Source organism: Chiloscyllium plagiosum, unplaced genomic scaffold (genome assembly GCF_037043375.1).
Source record: "Chiloscyllium plagiosum isolate Xiang-an unplaced genomic scaffold, Cpla_swu_hap1 HiC_scaffold_32, whole genome shotgun sequence".
In the NCBI taxonomy this organism is placed as follows: Eukaryota; Metazoa; Chordata; class Chondrichthyes; order Orectolobiformes; family Hemiscylliidae; genus Chiloscyllium; species Chiloscyllium plagiosum.
In genome coordinates, this window is record NW_028270170.1 from 41,101,297 (window position 1) to 41,124,373 (window position 23,077).

The 23,077-nt window shown below is 41.6% G+C and overlaps 1 protein-coding gene across 6 annotated transcripts in view; it reads left to right on the forward strand.

Moving 5' to 3' along the window:
• The window catches only part of tlk2 (tousled-like kinase 2), a 207,382-nt gene that overhangs the window by 89,331 nt on the left and 94,974 nt on the right, over positions 1–23,077 (forward strand). For 5 of the 6 annotated variants that reach the window (XM_043675313.2, XM_043675314.2, XM_043675317.2 and 2 more), the window contains 4 exons: positions 1,679–1,722; positions 4,079–4,177; positions 5,200–5,295; positions 12,597–12,689. In XM_043675313.2, the coding sequence (XP_043531248.1) occupies positions 1,679–1,722; positions 4,079–4,177; positions 5,200–5,295; positions 12,597–12,689 (332 nt within the window). The remainder of the gene's footprint in view (positions 1–1,678; positions 1,723–4,078; positions 4,178–5,199; positions 5,296–12,596; positions 12,690–23,077) is intronic. The other variant, XM_087977931.1, reaches the window with a different exon arrangement.

The following is a 23,077-nucleotide window of genomic DNA, read 5'->3' on the forward strand; positions in this document are numbered from 1 at the left end:
GGGACAACAGCATATCGAACAAGGTGCCATTTTGCTTCTGCACAAGTTTAAATAATTTTAATGCCTGTTTGCTGATAAATCTTGTTTCCTAAGTTGGCATGGAAAGACAAACCCATTTCCTACTAGCCCGTGTACAAAAATCTGCTTTTATATAGTGTTTTTAATGTAGTAAAAAAGTCCTAAGGTGTTTCATAGGATTACCAAGCGTTTAACTGGCTTCTGCATTCAAAATGGATGAAGAATTATTCCTAGATAAACAATCATTCAGTCCTTCGCTTATCTTAATGCAATCTGCAAATGCTGTAAGAAAATTTAGAAGTAATTGATTCCATAGGGATCAACTTTGTAATTTCAATGTGGATCATAGAATTGTGGAATTTAGCACAGCACATACGGTGGTCTATCAGCCTACTGTGGCTCTGCTGGCTGTTTTAGCAATGCCATCCGATTATTCACAGTTCCTTGATTTTTCTTTACTGTCCTGTTAAGTTTTTCACTTTTCAGTAGTTATCCAATTCTCTTTTTACGCTATATTTTTGCCATCCTTTCAAGCAAACCTGATTTTAAGAAGAGAAAATTCAACTGTTTCTCTCTTGAAAATAGTGACTTGTGCTAGAGTGCATTTCCATGGTGTATTAATGGCTTGGATGGTGAGAGTGCTGCAAGGGAAGTGAGGGCCTACATAAGCGCATTTCTAACATGGATAAAATAGGAAGCAGAAGCCTTAGTTTTAGGTGATCTTCATGTATTTTGCAGCTTTTCACTGCTGTCAAAAACAACAGCAATCAAGACCTGAACCTGGAGCCCTGTGAGGTTTTGTATTTGCATGCTGGACAAGAGACAATGAAACTGCCTTTGCAGGAATTACAGCCAAAATGGTTTTAATGACATAATGCTTAAACTGTAGGGCAAATTATTTTAATTTTGCTTCAATTATAATAAGGTCACCCTTTTTTGAGCTACTGGAGGCAGGATCATGGAAACTTTTGTTATATGTTTTGCAATGTTCTGAAGCAATTTTGTATTTACTTATGTAATGTAACATATATACTGTGATGGCACCAGGACTGGTAGCAGCTTTGATTTCCCCTTCTAATGTGAATCTAATTGAAGGAAGTTTCCCTCTGCCATTACTTCTGAAAAGATTTGCAATGTAATTGCATGTGGGTCAAAGGAAATGTTTTGAGGCAGTTTGATCTATCACTTTAAACTTTTGAATGCACATGTGTGAATGATGCTCCACCTAGCGGTGGCATTGATCACAAACATAGCCTATTTAAAATTAATCTCTGTATGTGATTCCCAAGGGCTGAGAGACCTGGCATTGAAAAGGAATGAGGAGCTGGTAGCATCACTGGTGTCTTTTTCAACAGCCCTCTTGTAGGTAAAGCGAAGTAGGAGTGCTCAAGGAAGCCTCTGGCCAGCCTAGCCTCGAATGCAAGTTAAGTTCAGTGGCAGATACGGTTTCCTGACTTGCTGCGATCTTATGCTGTCTGTGGCCATGGAACCATTAACTGAAGTGGGCTGCCTTGAACAATCCAGTTGCAACCTATTCTGTTCGATTAGATTGTGCTCTTTATTATTTAGAACCTGTGGGCGAGAGGAATGTCAAATCCACCTTTGACCTTGAGGAAATACTTTCTTACTGATTACTAATACTTCATTGTTTTCTTTGTAGGCAAAGGCACTCCAAGGGGTCATAAAATTAGTGACTATTTTGAGGTACGTTGCAAAGTTTTTAGCAGCCATATGTCACTAAATTGAACAGTTTATTAATTGCGTGGGTTGCCTCGTCAGTAGCATCCTAAAAGCTATGACAAATAAAGGGCATATTATTACCTATTGTTGTTATTGTCCAGTGACTGTGTTCATGAAGAGTTAAACTTACGAAGAATTAACTCTCATTTATTTGTAAAAATAAATAAATGAGGCCATACATAATTTTATATTTATATTTTTTAAATTATGTAGACTGGTTTACCTCAACATTTTAGTGGAATTTTAACCCTTTCACTTATTTCCAGTTGTTAGTAGTGTTTTTAGGCTAGTAGATGTTAGCGGATAGTATTATCAATATACCAAGCCCAAATCTAAAAATAAAGGTATTGCATGTGATATGCAATACTTTGGACATTTGAATAGTGTTATGACTGTAATCATTTCCTGCAACTAAAAATTTCACTGTGTCATTATTTTAATCCCTACTTTCTGTTTATCTACTCGTATCAGAATCTGTACTGTACCCTGTTCATAACTAAAGGAAAACCTTATTTCCCTGACACACCCACTTTTTTTTTTGTCTGCCCTATCTTGTAGTTTTAGTTTTGCATTTTGTCCATTTAAAAAAAAAATCTGAAAAGTCCTAAGGACTTCCCACCAGAATTTCCGAAATTTGGAAATTAGAAGATTGAACTGGTTCTGCCTGTGATCACCATTCTGAGAAAATTAAGTATCAACTAGTGAAACATTTAATGTAAGCACATCAGGGCATCGCAAGGGTGACTGCAAATTTGCAAAAATATTCTTACATCATTTTCCAAAGTCGAAGCTGTCCTTGAGCAGCTGCTGTCTTTGTCCAGCTCACTCACCTCAAAAACAAAATAGTTTGTTTACCAAAAGCCAAGATGCACTGCCACAAATCACCTTTTATAGAGATAAGTGTGTACAACAGCCTACACTGGTATGATAAAATACTTCCTGTCCCTGAGTTGATAGCAAATTAACTTTTGAGCGTATTTGAAATATAGTGAAGCATGAAATTCTATTCCTCCACTACAGTGCTGCATGTGGTATCTGCAGGATGCACAGAAACAAATCGCCAAGGCTTGATTAGTAGCTCCTCCTAAACCTGCAAAAGGACAAGAATGTCAGGCACTGTTCTCGAGTCAAAACCTTTCAAGTCCCTTCCTAACACACTGGGAGTGCCTTCATCACATGGACTGCAAGAGGCTCACAAAGAAAGCTCATCCGTAATACTGCAAGAGCAGCTAGGGATTGACAATGACTGACAGCTTTGCCGGTGGTGCCCCCACCCCAATAATTAATTTTAAATAAGTGATCACATTTGTACATCCTGTAGTAAACAGCCATTTTCAACTATTCCCTTGAGTAGTTTCTTAGATACTCAACATAGAGTGACTGTCCTTTAACAGAGTGGAAATTTTTAAACAAACAAAATCGGAATTTACAAGAGAAACTGAATAGATCTGGCACCCTCTGTGGAGAGAAAACAGCTAACATTTGAGTCCAGTGACCCTCCTTCAGAATGGTGAAGAAGGGTCGGTGGACTTGAAATGTTAACAGCTACTGTCAGATCTGCTGAGCTTCTCTAGCAAGATCTATTTTTGTTTTTTGTTCTAATCTCCAGCATCTTTAGTTGTTAGTCTTATTATCATGGAATCCCCTTAGTGTGAAAGCAGGCGTTCGGCCTGTTGAATCCACACCGATCCTCCAGAGAGGAGAAAGGGAGGACTGCAGATGCTGGAGATCAGAGTTGAGAGTGTGGTGAAGGGCTTATGCGTTAAACGTCAATTCTCCTCCACGGATGCTACCCGATGCTCCAAAGAGCATCCCACCCCACCCTCCCTCCATTTCCCACGGCTAACACACCTAAGCCTACACATTCCTGAACACTATGGGACAATTTAGCATGGCCAGTTCACCTAACCTGCACATCTTTGGACTGTGGGAGAAAACCTACACAGACATGGGGAGAATGTGAAAATTCCACACAGACAGTCACCCAAGGCTGGAATTGAACTTGGGTCTCTGGTGCTGTAAGGCAGCAGTGCTAACCACTGAGCCACCGTGCTGCCCTAAATGTTAACAGCTTTATATAGGAATTTTCTAAAATTAACTTTTTAGTATAGTGTACTTTACCATTTTGCCTTGTTTAAAAAGTCAAGTTGGGGTCAAACAGATTCTTTTTTTATATAGTAAAGTGAAGTTGGCAGTTTTTTGCTCTGCTTTATAGTCTATGCTATTTCTGTTTGCCCATCTTGTCTAATGGAAAACAATGGATGGTAGATGTAAACTTGCATCAGTACTATATCCTAACTGAATGGTATTTGTTTTTCAGTTTGCAGGTGGCAGTGTTACAGGCACAAGTCCAGGGCGGAGTGTACCACCCGTAGTTCGTTCATCCCCACAACATTCCTTATCATATTCATCACCTTCTGTGAGTATTAAATACTTACTAGGAAATGTATGTAAATTAGTACATGTGTCAAGCATTATAATTTAATGCATCATTGCAACACTGAATCCCTAAGTCAACTCCACCCTGGCTAGAGCTTTCCATGGGGCACCTTGGTCTGATTATGTGATACTAAACCACACAGATCGGGAAGATTGTAGTTTAAAATTAGAGAGTCGTATAGTTGCAGCTGCTGGTTAATACTAGGTCTCTAGATCTCAGTGCCTGTAATTTCCACTCATTCAGAAAGAGAAATGGATGGCAGAACAACATAGGGATTGACAAGAAATGAAGCATCCAAGTAGTAAAATTCTTTGAGAGGAATTTAGTGGCCTATCTGGGAGGCCCCAGTTGGATGGAGAAGGGGCAAGGACAGATAACTAGTTTATCGGCTTTTACTGTACTTCGTTGGTTTGGGAAATGTTTGTTTTCGAGCTCAGTATTCAGTGTTATTTTTTAATATAGTTCTTTGTAACCCAAGGAGTTGTTTTACAGTTGGCATGGGAGAGGGAGCAAAAAAAAAGGATGTCTGGATGCCTGGTTCAACAAGATGGGGAGTGAAAAACACAAACAAATTGCACGGGTTGGATAAAGAAAGGAGAACCTTTCAAGGGAAGGTAAAGTTGTGGGAAGAGAAAGACAGATCAGGGATTGATATATTAAAAAGGGGACCAGGAGCTTTTGATGCAGGGTAAAGCTCATCAAAAAGCCATTGTGGTCAGTTTGTGAAAGCGCACACATGACAATCAATAGAATAGAGGATTAAGGTTATGACCTGATTAGAAATCTTAGCTTCCCCAGTCTTAACTGAGTGTAAGAAGTTGGTAAAGCTGTGTAATACAGGAAAGCCTGGGCATAGAATGGCAGGAGTTCGCTAGCCATTTGGGAGAAGTTGCCTCTATCGCTTTAGTATATGAGAAATTCAAAAGAGTGGTAGTGATTAAACCTAGTTGGAGCAGTTTAAGATTTGAAGTTTTACACAGTCCTTCTGTTTTAAATCTGAGGTTCAGCATGGCAGTCCTTCGTCAGTGGGATCGGCCAACACAGAACATTCCTGTAATTCACAAAAGATCATTAATGTACAACACAAACAATTACAGGTATGTAATGCACGGAACACACAAATGTTGCCCTCATCCTTTTCTGATTTAGCTTCAGCTTCATAGCACTTTTCATTCCCCCAGTTAAGTGCCATTTGTAGGCAAAGTTAAATGGGAATTATCAAATATACAGTGGGACCCAAAAGGAGATGGCAAATGGAGTTGGCTTGAATACCCTTCCAATATGCCCAAAGGAACAAGTTTTGGGTTGTGTGTTAATAGGGAGTGGAGGAAAATCAGATTTGCTGAGATCAAGAAGGACAAAAAGCTTAAAGCATCAAAGCATGAAGGAAACTGGGGAGGCTCTAGAAAACATTGTACTTATTTTGGATGTGTGCAGAAGGACTGGGAAATGACTCAATTTAATAAGCACTATCAAAACCTGAGACCCAGCTAACCAGATAACTGCAGAGTAGTAAGTTAGGTAGGAGGGACAACAATTAGAAGCCATCAATACAGAGTTCAGAAAGAGAGATCACGTCTGACAACATATTCTCTTTGGAGGTGAATGAGAGAAGTCGATGGGAAAAATGCAGAGATTAGACCTCAGGAAGAGGAAGAATACCAAATAGCAGATATGATCAATTGAATTCAACAGTTTCATTGCTCTTTAAGAAAAATAAGGATTGAATGTGTTTCCTAGAGCAGTTGTAGCAGTATGCTACACTATTCTGGTTCTGTTCACTACGCATCAATAATTTAGGAAACAGGACTAGATTTAGTGATGTCTGCATTTGTTCCATAACAGAAGATAAAATAAATAGTTGAGGACCAAAGAAAATTGCAAGGGTGTAGTGAAAAAATGATGGAATGTGCAAAGATCTTTAACAAGAGGTAGATAGATGTGCAGTGGACACATTGGTTGTATTCTTCCAAAATTCCCTATGTTCTGGGAAGGTGCCAAATGAGAATCAATCTGTTCAGAGATGGCATTACACGCCTCTGGAACAAATGGAATTTGAACTGAGCCTCCTGGCTCAGAGGTAGGGATGATACCACTACCCCACAAGAGTCCCTGAATCGTCTTTTTCAGGAATTTATCGTTGATGGTTTCAAATATAAATGTATGTTATTCCTTTTTTGTATGCCTATTTTTATTCTCTCAAGATATTTTCTAATCAGCCTGTTCAGGGATGTTGTAATGCAACCTCTAGCTCAGGGTCATAGAGCTATATGGCACGGAAACAGACCGTTCAGTCCAATTCGTCCATGCTGATCTGATATCCTAAATTAATCTAGTCCCATTTGTCAGCATTTGCCCCATATCCCCCTGAACCCTTCCTATTCATATACCCATCCAGTTGCCTTTTAAACGTTGTAACTGTACCAGCCTCCTCCACTTCCTCTGGCAGCTTATTCTATACACGCAGCAAGCTCTGAGTAACAACGTTGCCCCTTAGGTCCCTTTTAAATTTTTCCCTTCTCGCCTTAAACCTATGCCCTCTAGCTTTGGAGTCCCGTACCCTGGAGAAAAGACCATGACTATTCACCATATCCATGCCCTCCATGATTTTATAAACCTCCATGAGGTCATGCCTCAGCCTCTGACGCTCTAGGAAAATTAACCCCAGCCTATTCAGCTTCTCCCGATAGATCAAACCCTCAAACCCTGGCAGATGGGACTTGAATCTAGATCTCCTGGCTCAGAGGTAGGGGTACTACCAGTGCACCACAAGAGCCCTTAATGTTTCTTTTTCTATCCACATCCCATTCACAGATGTTGTTACATGCCTCTGCAGCAGGTTGGACTTGAAACTGGGTCTGCCAGCTGAGAGGTAGGGACAATATCGCAGTGTAACAAGAGCCTCTTAAAAATCTCTTCAAAGTGGAATTTGGTAACCATGCAAAAAGCAGTTTTATCCTGTTCAGCCAGTGTAGCAGGGAAAAAACATGAGAACCCTACAATTATTTTTCCAATAAACCTGCTCAAAGAAGCAGGTGGGACTTGAACCCAGGCGTTCTCGCTCAAAGGTAGGATCACTACCACTGCACCACAAGAGTCTAGTTTGGTGGATTGCTTAGTGCAGTTAGCTGGTTTGTGATGCAAAGTGATGCCAAAAGCACGGGTACAATTCCTGTACCGATTGATGTCACCAGGAAGGCTGGCCCTCTCACCTTGTCCCTTGCCTGGGGCATGGTGACTCATAAGATTAAACTCACCAACAGTCCTCTGTCGCTGTCTTGCACTCTCTTTCTGTACTTTAGGCTAGGAGACCCAGGTTACAAGTTCTACCTGCTCCAGGGGGACGTAATTTCTTCGAGCAGGTTAATTAAGAATACAAAAAAGTAAAACACAGGTCAGTTGGTCTATCATTGGGGAAATGATAGAATTTCTTTCAAGTAATCAAGTAAATCCTCTGGGTTCTTCTCGCCCACCAGATCAGTCACCTCCTCTTGGAATATATTTGTCAAATGTGATTTGCCATTCTGAACTTGATATTGACTTCTTTTAATTACATTCCAACCTACCTACAACTAAGTAGTAGCAAGGCATTTAGAACAGAGGACATTATAGCGCAGGAACAGACCCTTCGGCCCTCCAAGCCTGCACCGATCCATATCCTGTATCTAAATCTGTTTCTAAGGATCTGTATCTCTTTGCTCCCTGCCCATTCATAGATACATCTTAAATTACTCTATCATTGCTGCCCCTACCACCACCGCTGGCAGCACATTTCAGGTACCCACCACCATCTGTGTGAAGAACTTTTCATGTATATCTCTCCTAAACCTTTCCCCTCTCACTTTGAACTGGTGATCCTGAGTGTTTTGTAGGCCTCAATCAGGTCCCCCCTCAACCACCTCCGTTCCAATGAAAATAATCCTAATCTACTCAACCTCTCCTTACACCAGACAACATCCTGGTGAACCTCCTCTGTACACTCTCCAAAGCATCCACATCCTTTTGGTAATGTGGCGACCAGAACTGTACGCAATATTCCAAATGTGGCCGAGCCAAAGTCTTATACAACTGTAACACGACCTGCCAATTCTTGTACTCAGTACCCCGTCTGATGAAGGAAAGCATGTTGTATGCCGCCTTGACCACTCTACTGACCTGTGTTGTCATCTTCAGGGAACAATCTACCTGAACACCCAGATCTCTCTACATCAATTTTCCCCAGGCCTTTTCCATTTACTGTATAGTTCGCTCTGGAATTGGATCTTCCAAAATGCATCACCTCGCATTTGCACCCATTGAACTCCATCTGCCATTTCTCTGCCCAACTCTCCAATCTATCTATATTCTGCTGTATTCTCTGTCAGTCCTCTTCATTAATTGTTACTCCACCAATCTTAGTGTCATCTACAAACTTGTTAATGAGGCAACCTACACCTTCCTCTAAATCATTTATGTATATTACACACAACAGTGTCCCAGCACAGATCCTGTGGAACACCACTGGTCACAAGTCTCCATTTTGAGAAGCTCCCTTCCACTACTACTTGCTGTCTCCTGTTGACCAATCAGTTCTCTGTCTATCTAGCTAGTACACCCTGGACCACATGCGACTTCACCTTCTTCATCAGCCTTCCATGGGGAACCTTTTCAAATGCCTTACTAAAATCCATGTAAATGACATCTACATCTCTCCCCTCATCGATCAATTTTGTCACCCTTTCAAAGAATTCTATTAGGTTTGTAAGACACGACCCTCCCTGCTCAAAACCATGCTGCTGATAAACCCATTTTCTTCCAAATGGGTATATGTCCTATTCGTTAGTATCTTCTCCAGTAGCTTCCGTACCACTGACATCAGGCTCACAGGTGTGTAATTGCCTGGATTATCCCTGCTACCCTTCTTAAACAAGGGGACAACATTAGCAATTCTCCAGTCCTCTGGGACCTCTCCTGTTTTCAAGGATGCTGCAAAGATATCTGTTAAAGCCCCAGCTATTTCCTCTCTCGCTTCCCTCAGTAACCTGGGATAGATCCCATCTGGACCTGGGGACTTGTCCACCTTAATGCCTTTTAGAATACCCAGCACTTCCTCTTTCCTTATGCCGACTTGACCTCGAGCAATCAAAGATCTATCCCTAACTTCAACATCCACCATGCCCCTCTCCTCAGTGAATACCGATGCAAAGTACTCATTAAGAATCTCACCCATTTTCTCTGACTCCATGCATATCTTTCCTTCTTTGTCCTTGAGTGGGTAAACCATATCCCTAGTTACCCTCTTGCTCCTTATATATGAATAAAAGGCTTTGGGGTTTTCCTTAACGCTGCTCGCTAAGGATCTCATGACCCCTTTTACCCCTCTTAATTAGTCATTTCAGATTGGTCCTACAATCCTGATATTCTTCCAAAGCTTCATCTGTCTTCAGTAGCCTAGACCTTATGTACACATCCTTTTTCCTCTAAGCTAGTCTCTCAATTTCACCTGTCATCCATGGTTCCCTAATCTTACCATTTCTATCCCTCATTTCCAATGGAACATATTTCTCCTGAACTCTAGTCAACCTCTCTTTAAAAGCTTCCCACATATCGAATGTGAATTTCTCTTCAAACAGCTGCTCTCCTCATTCTCACATTCCTCAGCTCCTGCCAAGTTTTGGTATAGTTGGCCTTCCCCTAATTTAGCACTCTTCTTTTAGGACCACTCTTGTCTTTGTCCATGAGTATTCTAAAATTTATGGAATTGTGATCACTACTCCCAAAGTAGTCCCCCACTGGCCCGGCTCATTTCCCAACACCAACTTGAGTATGGCCCCTTCCCAAGTTGGACTACTTACATACTGCTCCAAAAAACCCTCCTGGATTACTACTTACAAATTCTGCTCCATCTGCACCTCTAACACCAAGTGAATCCCAGATATCACTGCCACCCTGTTACTCCTAAATTTTTCTCTGATCTTTCTACATATTTGTACTTCTATTTCATGTTTGCAATTGGGAGGCCTGTAATATAATCCCATTGTTGTTACCACACCCTTCCTATTCCTGAGCTCTGCCCATATTGCCTCACTGCTGGAGTCTTCCGTAATGCTCTCCTTCAGCACAGCTGTGATATCTTCTTTGACCAGTTATGCAACTCCTCCACCCCTTTTACTTCCCTCTTCACCAGAAGGCATTGGAAACTGGTCATTGAATATGTTCAAGGCTGAGTTGGGACCATTTTTGATTGACAAGGAGTCAGTTGCATAGATGGCACATCCATGATCTTCAACAATGTAGAAACCACTATGTTTCTTTTCTCATTCTTTCACTGGATGTGAACCACCATTTGTTCCCCATCCCTATTGCCCTTGATGCTTGCTCCTAATGACACGCAGGTCATTTATTATGAGCCTAGCTGATTAGAATACTGGGCAAGTCAGATCCCAGAAGGAAACCTGACTCGATGTTTAATTGTTGCAATTAGTTACCAGTCACTGGAACATAGTCCCATGAGACTGCATATGTTCTTTAACAGCAGTACATAACTGTTCTGTTCTTGTCAAGATTTTCTATTTGATTGTTAAGTTTATTTCACACATGAACAGCAAAACAAGGGTTCAACTTGTTTCCCAGTGCAGTCCTTTTTAAAAATACTCAATTCCAGAGATCTTTTGTTTCTGTCTGAACTATTTGGGTTTTTTCTTAACTGGTTTCTTAGCTCCTTTTCTGTGGACTGTGGAGACAGTTTTATTATTTCTTTCCAAGTCCAGGATCATGAACCTTTGACAATCCAGATAGTCTAAACTTCTTCATTTCTAATAACTTGAAGACCTCTATCCAAGTTCTCCTGGCTTAGAAGCTGCACAAATTAAAAGCATATCAGCTAGGGTGACTGGGTCTTCCGAACTAAAAACCTGCTTCTCCTGCTAGGAGAAACTGAACTCCCATTTATTCTAAATTGAAACTTTTGAACCATCTGTCTGAAGCCAAAACTAATAGCTTTCTGCTCTGTTGTAAACTCAGCAACATAAACCTTCCATTGATGAACAGTATTGGGGTTCTCTCCCTTTCCAGCACTTGACTGCAATAACATACTTTCTTTGAATTGATGCAATTGAGTCACTGGTCCAAATGACTTTATGACTTTTCTTTTAAATTGCCCCTAGAACATCTGCTATTTTGAATTTGCAGTCCCAGTATATAATTAACCCTTATTTACACAGCCACATTGCTGAGGGTCTTTAGATGTTAGGTGTAGGTCATGCCTGATAAGGATTGTAGATCTCTTTCTCCAAAGGGCACTACTGAATCAGTTGGGTTTTTATGACGATTGATTGTTTTATAGTTAGTATTGTTTAGCTTTCAGTACCAGATTTTATTAATTGATTTCAAATTCTGCTATGATGGGTTTGAACCCATGTCCCAGCACATAAACATTTACCTCCGGTTTCATTGTTGACTGACACTACCAGAAAGCTACCATCTTCCTGCAATCTGTGGAGTACTTTTGCTTCTACATTAATTGAATACTTAACTTCATCTTACAACCCATTACTAGTGCAGTTTCATTTTGAAAGGAATTAGTACTGAGCATCTTTGAATATCTCATTCCATATGTTTGTTACAACCGTTCCTCCTAACATTCGGATCTCATTTCAATCTTTGGCTTTTAATTTGTAGAGTCTAATCCAAAATAGTTAAATAAATGTTTAGATCTACATGTATTTGCAATTCAAAATCGCTCCCTTAAGTTGTTTTTGTTCCTGTTTTAATTTGGGGTTTAGAAGAGGTGGTGTTGGGAATTTGGAGAAAGTGTGTTTTGTTGGGGTTAGGGGCTGCTGGTTACATCATGTGTGCTTGTGTCACTTGTCCTGCTCATTTACATTCATTTATAAATATTTGTTTCAAAGCTTATAAAACTGAAAGCCCATGGAGAGGAACATCCCTGTCTAATGTTCACCATGTTAAGACATGTTGCATTGATGCACTGAATTTCTAAAATAAGGCTTGTGTTAGAGTTGCAAACACATCATATTGGACTGTTGGCTAGATTCCATGTCCAGAGATAGTGATATAACATGAGAAATATTCATTTTACATACAAATGTGATACCCTGTTCACTTCTTATTTCAGCTAAAATAGTAACGTTTTAGATCAGTTAGCATTTGAATTTTGAAATTTTGCAAGTTTGGAAAATAATAATTAAACAATGTGCAAATATTTGATTATTTTTACCCAGATGCCAGAAACTAATTATGTGCATATACATCATTCATAGTTGTTGATCATGCTTACAAAATGGGAATGCAAGAATTGAGTTAAAATAAATCATATTCTATCTGTCTGTTATCTGTTGTTCGTCTCTGAAAGCTGCATTTTAAAAAGAATTACTAAAGAAACAGTTTCATGTGTTTGCAGACAGACTTCACGCTGGAAAAGCTAACTGCCCTGGAAAGCAGCAAAAGTTCTGACCTGGAGAAAAAGGAGGGAAGAATTGACGATTTACTGAGGGTAAAAAATCTGTTTTTGACTAAGTCTGTGTTTTTTTAATTTAGTGAACTGCAGAGGTATATCTTAAAATCACTTTACACCCATGACAGAGTAACTGTGGTATAGTGGAGAGGAAATTAGTTGGTAAGTGATCATAACTTGATTGAATCTCCCATTTAGTTTGAAGGTGAGAAACCTGGGTCTGAAATTAGGGTTTAAACTTAAATAAAGACGATGAGAAAGATATGAAGACAGAATTAATGAAAGTAGACTCCATCTGCAAAAGTAAACTGTATTTGCGGCCAATGCTACTGTATCATGGAGCACCACTTCAGAGTATTGTCTAGAATTACATCAACATGAAAAGACAAGTAGAGCACCTGTGTCTAATGGTCCAGTTTAATTGGCTACTTTTTTTCCTTAGGCATCTCTTGAACCATCAAATGACCGAGCATAAATTATCTGTCAGTAGCATTAATGTTATAATAAATTGCACAGAGTTAGTCCTGAGTCTATAACACAAGCAAAGAATGCAACCGTACTCCCTGTGGAAGAGAGGTGCTGTGTTAACAGGCTTGCTTCAGGCTCAGTGGTTCTGTAAGACACTAAGCTACTGCTGCAGTCTGATCCCACCCATGTTACTACAGTTGTTATGGGGGATTTCAACATGTAGGTAGACTGGGAGAATCAGGATGGTATTGCACCTCAAGAGACTTTGTGGAGTGCCTCCGAGATGGATTCTTAGAACATCTGGTGCTAGAGCCTACCAGGGAGAAGGCAATTCTGGATCTGGTATTGTGCAACGAACCAGAATTGATCAGGGACCTCGAAGTGAAAGAGCCATTAGGAGGTAGTGACCATAATACATTAAGCTTCAATCTGCAATTTGAAAGGAAGAGGGTACAATCGGTAGTGACAATATTTCAGTTGAATAAAGGAGCTATGAGGGAGGAGCTGGCCAAAGTTCAATGGTGCAATACCTTAGCAGGGATGATAGTGGAGGAACAATGGCAGATATTTCTAGGTATAATGCAGAAGATGCAGGATCAGTTCATTCCAAAAAGGAAGATAGATCCTATGAGGAGGCAGGGGTGGCCGAGGCTGACAAGGGAAGTTAAGAAACATATAAAATCAAAAGTGAAAAAGTATAACATAGCAAAGATAAGTGGGAAAACGGAGGACTGGGAAGCTTTCAAAGAACAACAGAGGATTACTAAGAAGGAAATACGCAGAGAAAAAATTAGGTACGAAGGTAAACTGGCCAAAAATGTAAAGGAGGATAGTAAAAGCTGTTTTAGGTATGTGAAAGGGAAAAAAATGGTTAAGACTAAAATTGGGCCCTTGAAGACAGAAACAGGGGAATATATTACAGGGAATAAAGAAATGGCAGAAGAGTTGAATTGGTACTTCAGATCTGTGTTCACTGGGAAAGACACAAGCAATCTCCCTGAGGTAACAGTGGCTGAAGGACCTGAACTAAAGGGAATTTATATTTGCCAGGAATTGGTGTTGGAGAGACTGTTAGGTCTGAAGGCTGATAAATCCCTGGGGCCTGCCGGTCTACATCCCAGGGTACTGAAGGAGGTGGCTCGGGAAATCGTGGATGCGTTGGTGATTATTTTCCAGAGTTCAGTAGATTCAGGATCAGTTCCTGCGGATTGGAGGGTGGCTAATGTTGTACCACTTTTTAAGAAAGGAGCGAGAGAGAAAGCAGGAAATTATAGACCAGTTAGTCTGACCTCAGTGTTTGGAAAGATGCTGAAATTATGACACATCTGGATAGCAGTAACAGGATAGGACAGAGTCAGCATGGATTTATGAAGGGGAAATCATAGAACATAGAAGAATACAGCACAGTACAGGCCCTTCGGCCCTCGATGTTGCGCCGATCCTAGCCCACTATCCTCCATATGCCTATCCAATGCCCGCTTAAATCCCCATAATGAGGGAGAGTCCACCACTGCTACTGGCAGGGCATTCCATGAACTCACGACTCACTGAGTAAAGAACCTACCCCTAACATCTGTCCTATACCTACCCCCCCTTAATTTAAAGCTATGCCCCCTTGTAATAGCTGACTCCATACGTGGAAAAAGATTCTCACTGTCGACCCTATCTAAACCCCTAATCATCTTATACACCTCTATCAAGTCACCCCTAAACCTTCTTTTCTCCAATGAAAACAACCCCAAGTGCCTCAGCCTTTCCTCATACGATCTTTCTACCATACCAGGCAACATCCTGGTAAACCTCCTCTGCACCCGTTCCAGTGCCTCCACATCCTTCCTATAGTATGGCGACCAAAACTGCACACAATACTCCAGATGCAGCCGCACCAGAGTCTTCTACAACTGCATCATGACCTCAGGACTCCGGAACTCAATTCCTCTACCAATAAAAGCCAGTACGCCATATGCCTTCCTCACCGCACTATTTACCTGGGTGGCAACTTTCAAAGATCTGTGTACATGGACACCAAGATCCCTCTGCTCATCCACACTACCAAGTATCCGACCATTAGCCCAGTACCCCATCTTTTTGTTATTCTTACCAAAGTGGATCACCTCACACTTAGCTACATTGAACTCCATTTGCCACCTTTCTGCCCAGTTCTGCAGCTTATCTATATCCCGCTGTAACCTGCCACATCCTTCCTCACTGTCTACAACTCCTCCGACTTTCGTATCATCCGCAAACTTGCTCACCCAACCTTCTAACCCCTCCTCCAGGTCATTTATAAAAATGACAAACAGCAATGGTCCCAAAACAGATCCTTGCGGAACACCGCTAGTGACGGCACTCCAAGATGAACCTTTGCCATCAACTATTACCCTCTGTCTTCTTCCAGCCAGCCAACTCCTAATCCAAACCTCCAACTCACCCTCAGTGCCATACCTCCGTATTTTTTGCAGTAGCCTACCATGGGGAACCTTATCAAACGCCTTACTAAAATCCATATACACCACATCTACCGCTTTACCCTCGTCCACCTCCTTAGTCACCTTCTCAAAGAATTCAATAAGGTTTGTGAGGCACGACCTGCCCTTCACAAAACCATGCTGACTATCCTTGATCACATTATTCCTATCCAGATGTTCATAAATCCTATCCCTTACAATTCTCTCTAAGATTTTGCCCACAACAGAAGTGAGACTCACCGGCCTATAGTTACTAGGGTTATCCTTACTCCCCTTCTTGTACAAGGGAACCACATTTGCTAGTCTCCAATCTTCTGACACTACACCTGTAGACAACGAGGACATAAAAATCAAGGCCAATGGCTCTGCAATCTCCTCCATTGCTTCCCAGAGAATCCTAGGATAAATGCCATCAGGCCCAGGGGACTTATCTATTTTCACCCTTTCCAGAATTTCCAACACCTCTTCTCTACGTACCTCAAAGCCATCCATTCTACTTAATTGTGACTCAGTATTCACATTGACAACAATGTCCTGTTCCTGATTGAATACTGACGAAAAGTATTCATTCAGTGTCTCCCCAATCTCTTCAGCCTCCACACGCAACTTCCGACTACTATCCTTGACTGGACCTATTCCTACCCTAGTCATTCTTTTATTCCTGACATACCTATAGAAAGCCTTAGGGTTTTCCCTAATCCTACCAACTAAGGACCTTTCATGTCCCCTCCTTGCTGCTCTTAGCTCTCTCTTCAGGTCCTTCTTGGCTACCTTATAACTCTCAATCGCCCCAATTGAACCTTCACGCCTCATCTTTACATAGGCCGCCCTCTTCCATTTAACAAGGGATTCCAATTCCTTATTAAACCACGGCTCCCTCACACGACCCTTTCCTCCCTGCCTGACGGGTACATACTTATCAAGGACACTCAATAGTTGCTCCTTGAACAAGCTCCACATATCAATTACACCCTTGCCTTGAAGCTTACTTTTCCAAGCCACACATCCTAAGTCATGCCTCACCGCATCATAATTTCCCTGCCCCCAGCTATAACTCTTGCCCTGTAGTGCACACTTATCCCTCTCCATCACTAGAGTAAAAGTCACCGAATTGTGGTCACTGTCCCCAAAGTGCTCACCTACCTCTAATCCTAACACCTGGCCTGGTTCATTACCCAGAACCAAATCCAGTATGGCCTCACCTCTTGTTGGCCTATCTACACATTGGACAAACACTGACCCATCTAACGAACTTGAGCTATAGCTTTCCCAATCAATATCAGGAAAGTTAAAGCCCCCATAACAACCACCCTATTACTTTCACTCTTCTCTTGAATCATCCTTGCAATCCTTTCTTCTACGATTCTAGGACTATTAGGAGGCCTGTAAGAAAACTCCTAACAGGGTGAGCTCACCTTTCCTATTCCTAACCTCAGCCCAAACTACCTCAGATGGCGAGTCTTCATCCATCGTCCTTTCCACAGCTGTAATACTATCTTTGACAAGCAATGCCACACCTCCCCCTCTTTTACCCCCACCTCTGACCCTACTAAAACATTTAAACCCTGGGACCTGCAACAGCCAATCCTGTCCCTGTTCTACCCATGTCTCCGTAATAGGCACAACATCGAAGTCCCAGGTACCAACCCACGCTGCAAGTTCACCTACCTTATTTCGTATACTTCTTGCATTGAAGTATACACACTTCAAGCCACTTTCCTGTTTACAGGCACCCTCCTTTGAAATTGATGCCATGTTCCTAACCTCCCTTGCCTTGTTTGACTAATCTTCTGGAATTATTTGAGGATGTAACTCTGAAGATGGACAAGGGAGATCTAGTCAATGTAGTGTACCTGGACTTTCAGAAAGCCTTTGATAAAGTCCCACATAGGAGGAAAGTGAGCAAAATTAGTGCGCATGGTATTGGGGACAAAGTACTGACTTGGATTGAAAATTGGTTGGCTGACAGGAAACAAAGAGTAGTCATAAACGGCTCCCTTTTGGAATGGCAGGCGGTGACCAGTGGTGTACAGCAGAGATCAGTGCTGGGACCGCAGCTTTTTACAATATATATTAATGATATAGAAGATGGTATTAATAGTAACATTAGCAGATTTGCTGATGATACAAAGCTGGGTGGCAGGGTGAAATGTGAGGAGGATGTTAGGAGATTACAGGGTGACCTGGACAGGTTAGGTGAGTGGACAGATGCATGGCAGATGCACTTTAATGTGGATAAATGTATGGTTATCCACTTTGGTGGCAAGAACAGGAAGGCAGATTACTACCTAAATTGAGTCAATTTAGGTAAAGGGGCAGTACAAAGAGATCTGGGTGTTCTTGTACACCAGTCAATGAAGGCAAGCATGCAGGTACAGCAGGTCATGAAGAAAGGTAATAGCACGCTGGCCTTCATAACAAGAGTGATTGAGTATAGAAGCAAAGAGGTTCTTCTGCAGCTGTACAGGGCCCTGGTGAGACCGCACCTGGAATATTGTGTGCAGTTCTGATCTCCAAATTTGAGGAAAGACATTCTGGCTATTGAGGGAGGGCAGCGTAGGTTCACGAGGTCAATTCCTAGAATGGCAGGACTATCTTATGTTGAAAGATTGGAGCAACTGGGCTTGTATACCCTTGAGTTTAGAAGACTGAGAGGGGATCTGATTGAGACATATAAGATTATTAAAGGATAGGACACACTGGAGGCAGGAAACATGTTTCCGATGATGGGTGAGTCCCGAACCAGAGGATACAGCTTAAAAATAAGAGGTAGGCCATTTAGGACAGAGATGAGGAGAACCTTCTTCACCCAGAGAATGGTGGGTGTGTGGAATGCTCTTCCCCAGGAGGCAGTGGAGGCCCAGTTTCTGGATTTGTGTAAGAAAGAGTTGGATAGAGCTCTCAAGGATAGTGGAATCAAAGGCTATGGAGATAAGGCTGGAACAGGATACTGATTGAGGATGATCAGCCATGATCATAATGAATGGTGGTGCAGGCTCAAAGGGCAGAATGGCCTACTCCTGCACCTATTGTCTATTGTCTGCATTATCATCATGAAAGAAAATTGCAGGTAATTTTCAAAGGCCACTAGTTCTTATAAATAATGAAGGAAAGTGCACACAGGCCAGTGTAGGTGGTCAGAGGAAGCATATATGTTTTCTCCAGGTGGAGACAAAGGTGCTCCTCCCTTAACCTGAACATGCTGAAGATGAAATGCTCCATCAGAAACTCCAGTCTCCTTGAAGTTCTTTTCTGCAGTTAACCACTCCCTACTTCTTTCTATCTTTTGAATATTTGGAGAGTTACTCAAACTGATATGTCCTTGCATTTAGTCATCATATATTTGATTATCGCTCAAGTTGAAATGTGCTAGCCTGAGTCTCAGCTTTGACTGAAATCTCCTTGGTAAACTATTGTTTTAATGTGGATGGATTAATATCAGTGTATATAGAACATAGAACAGTACAGCACAGTACAGACCCTTTAGCTCATGATGTTGTGCCGAGCATTTATCTTAATCTAAGATCAACTCAACCTAACCTACACACCCCTCAATTTACTGCCATCCATGTGCTTGTCCAGCAGTCACTTAAATGTCCCTCATGTCTCTGACTCTATTACCACCACTTGAAGTGCATTCCACGCACCCACCACTCTCTGTGTAATGAACCTACCTCTGATATCTCCCCTACACCTTCCTCCAGTCACCTTAAAACTATGACCACTCATAACAGCCATTTCTGCCCTGGAGAAAAATCTCTGGCTATCTACTCAATCAATGCCTCTCATTACCTTGCACACCTCTATCAAGTCATCTCTCTTCCTTCTTCTTGCCAGTGTGAAAATCCCTAGCTCACTCAACCTCTCTTCATAAGACAAGCCTTCCAATCTAGGCAGCATCCTGGTAAATCTCCTCTGCACCGTCTCTAAAGCATGTACATCCTTCTTATGATGAGGCAACCAGAACTGGACACAGTATTCCATGTGTGGTCTAACCAGGGGTTTATAGAGCTTCAGCAAAACCTCGCAACTCTTAAACTCAATCCCTCTGTTAATGAAAGCCAAAACACCATACGCCTTCTTCACAACCCTATCAACTTGTGTGACAACTTTGAGGGATCTGTGTTTGTGGACCCCAAGATTTCTGCTATTCTTCCACACTGCCAAGAGTCTTGTCTTTAACTGTGTATTCAGCATGCAAATGCAACCTTCCAAAATAAATCACTTCGCATTTATCCAGGCTGAACTCCATCTGCCACTTCTCAACCCAGCTCTGTATCCTGTTAATGTCGTGTTGTAGACTGCAACAGCCCTCGACACTATATACAACAGTACCGACCTTTATGTCATTGGCAAACTTATTAATCCATCCTTCCACTACTTTATCCAAGTCATTTATAAAAAACTACGAGGAGCAGAGGCCCAAGAACAGATCCCTGCGACCACCACTAGTCACTAACCAACAGTCAGAATGCTTTCCATCCACTACCACTCGCTGTTGTCTTTTGGCCAGCCAATTCTGTAATCAGACAGCCAAATTTCCCTGTATCCCGTACCTCCTAACTTTCTGAATGAGCCTACCATGGGGAGCCTTATCAAATGCCTTACTGAAATCCATACACACCACATCCACTGCTCGCCCTTCATCAACTTGTCTTGTCACATCCTCAAAGAACTCAGTAAGGTATGTAAGGCATGACTTGCCCCTCACAAAGCCATACTATCTTTAATCAAACTATGTTTTTCCAAATAATCATAAATCCTATCTCTTGGAATCCTTTCCAGTACCTTGTTTGCCACAGACATAAGTCTGTAATTCCCAGGGATTTCTCTATTCCCTTTCTTGACAAAGGCATAACATTCATCTCCCTCTAATCATCTGGTACTGCTCTCATGGAGAGTGAGGTTGCAATGATCATCACCAGAGGCACAGCAGTCTCATTTCTAGCTTCCCGTAGTAACTTTGGATATATCTGGCCTGGCCCTGGGGCCTTATCTATCTTGATGCTTCCCAGAATTTCCAGCACATCCACTTCCTTAATATCAATTTGTTCAAACCTATTAACCTGGTCCACGGTGTTCTCACTATCAACAAGGTCCCTCTCTCTCGTGATTACTGAAGCAAAAAACTCATTTCGGGCCTCCCCTACCTCTTCACACTCCAGGCACAAGTTCTTCCACTATCCCTGATTGGCCCTACCCTTTCTCTAATCATGCTGTTACTCCTCACATTAAGTGCAGGAGGCCTTTGGGTTTTCCCTCATCCTTCCCACTAAGCTTTTTCATTCCCCCTCCTAGCTCTCCTCAGTCCATTTTGAATTTTATCCTAGCTACCCAGTATTCCTCTAAAGCTGTGCCATATCGTTGCTTCCTCAACTTAAAGTAAGCTTCCTTTTTCCTCTTGACAAGAAGCTCCTCTTCTCTTGTTGCCTATCTTGGTGGGACAAAGTTATCCAACTTTCCCAACAGCCTCCACATTTGTTGTACATTTTCCATAGAATAATTGTTCCCAATGTATACTCCACAGCTCCTGTCTAATAGCAGTATGATTTTCCCTCCTCCAATTAAATATCTTCCCATACTGGCTGTTCCTATCCCCCTCCAAGGCTATGGTAAAGGTGAGGCAGTTGTGGTGACTGTCGCTAAAATGCCCTCCCACTGAGATCTGACACCTGGCCTGGCTCGTTGCTAAATCCAAGATGCTGCCCCGCAAGTCGCTCTATCTACATATTGAGTCAGGAATACTTCCTGGATACACCTCCAGACCATCCGCTCCATCCAGACCATCTGCACTAAGGAGGTTCCAATCAATATTGGAAAAGTTGAAGACACCCATAACAACAGTGCTGTTACATCTGCATCTTTCCAAGATCTGCTGTCCAATCTGTTCTTCCATCTCTCTACTGCTATTGGGAGGGGGTCAATAGAAAACACCCAATAAAGTGGCTGCTGCTTTCCTGTTACTGACTTCCACCCATACTGATTCAGTAGACACACCCTCCTCAACAACCTCCTTTTCTGCAGCTGTGATGCACTCTGTAACGAACAATGCTACTCACCCTCCTATTTTACCTTCATCACTGTTCTTTTTAAAAGATCTAAACCCTGGAACATCCAACAACCATTCCTGCCCCTGTGAAATCCATGTCTCCGTTATGGTCACAACATTGTAGTTCCAAGTACTGGACCATGCTCTTAAGTTCATCACCCTTATTCCTGATACCCCTTGCGTTGAAACAGCCACACTTTAATCCATATGGTTGACTCCAACTTAATTGTTTTACGTTTTGGCTTGCTATGATTTGAATCGAATGCGTTTCATGCAAAAACTACTGAAATTGTCTTGTGTTTTTTTTTGTGCTTTTCTATTGCAAAACGTTTTGAACCACAAAATCTCCCAGCTTTAATTCGGCACATAGATCTAATAGTATTGCTCTGCAAGTGGCTGCCAAAAAGAGTTCCCTGTTGGAATTCTGTTCAGCATATTTTGCCAAAACATGTTTTTGTTGTTCTAGCATCTAACCAACGAGTCGCAGTGCAATGTTTTGAATGGGCTTGCAGTGCTGATTTAACTTATGTGGCTGGCATTATATGCCCTGCAGGCATAGAGAGAATGTGTGTGGCTACCACAGGCTTTTCAAGTCCATTAATTTCCCTCATAGAATAGATGTGAGCCAATTCTTCAGAAATTGAGATTTGAGTTTTTTTTTAAGTACGACTGAGTAACGTCTTTGGGCATCTGGTGATAGAAGGTTTTCGAACTTGGTGCTGCACAGAATTTCAGCTCCAGTTTGTGACTGAGTAGGCAGTGACCTAGTACTACAGAACAGACTGCCCAGTAAAAAAATGTTCCCTGGTGGGGAAGCTGTTTGATGGCAATATTGATGAAAAACTGATGTTGGATTTGTTCTGTGAGTGAGATAGAAAAGGGGACTAATACATTTCATTTTTATAAGCATCCAGGAGGCACCCAAACTACCAGAATGGGAATGATTTAAATAGTTTACTTTTATAGGGCTTGTTCAGTGAAGTATATTTTTTTAAACTACTTTAAAAGAAATACAATAGTGAGAGGTTAAGCTGATTTTTTTTTGTGGTAATGGCAGAGAAGCAGGTTATGCAAGCATACATTTTAAAAATTCTGGTTGAACTAAGTAGTGATTTTATAGACATTTCTTAAGGATAGATTTGGATTTCTTTTTGAGTAGTAGGTGGCCTGCTTTGTGGAGACTGGATTTTCCAAAGACATTGTTTTGTTCTTCAATTCCACCAGATGGCACTAGACTCAGGAACATCCACCAGCAGAGTGTCTCTAAAATAATGCTAGTATTATAATTTGTGTGATAGACTTTATCAAACAGAGTTGCAGTTGTTTGCATTCTGTTTGTTGAAATGATGCTGCTGTAGTTTTTGGCTTATTTGCAATAGTTTTCCATATTCATGGTTAGATTGCATATTCGATAGCCCTAATGGTTAAAGCCTGAATCCTTG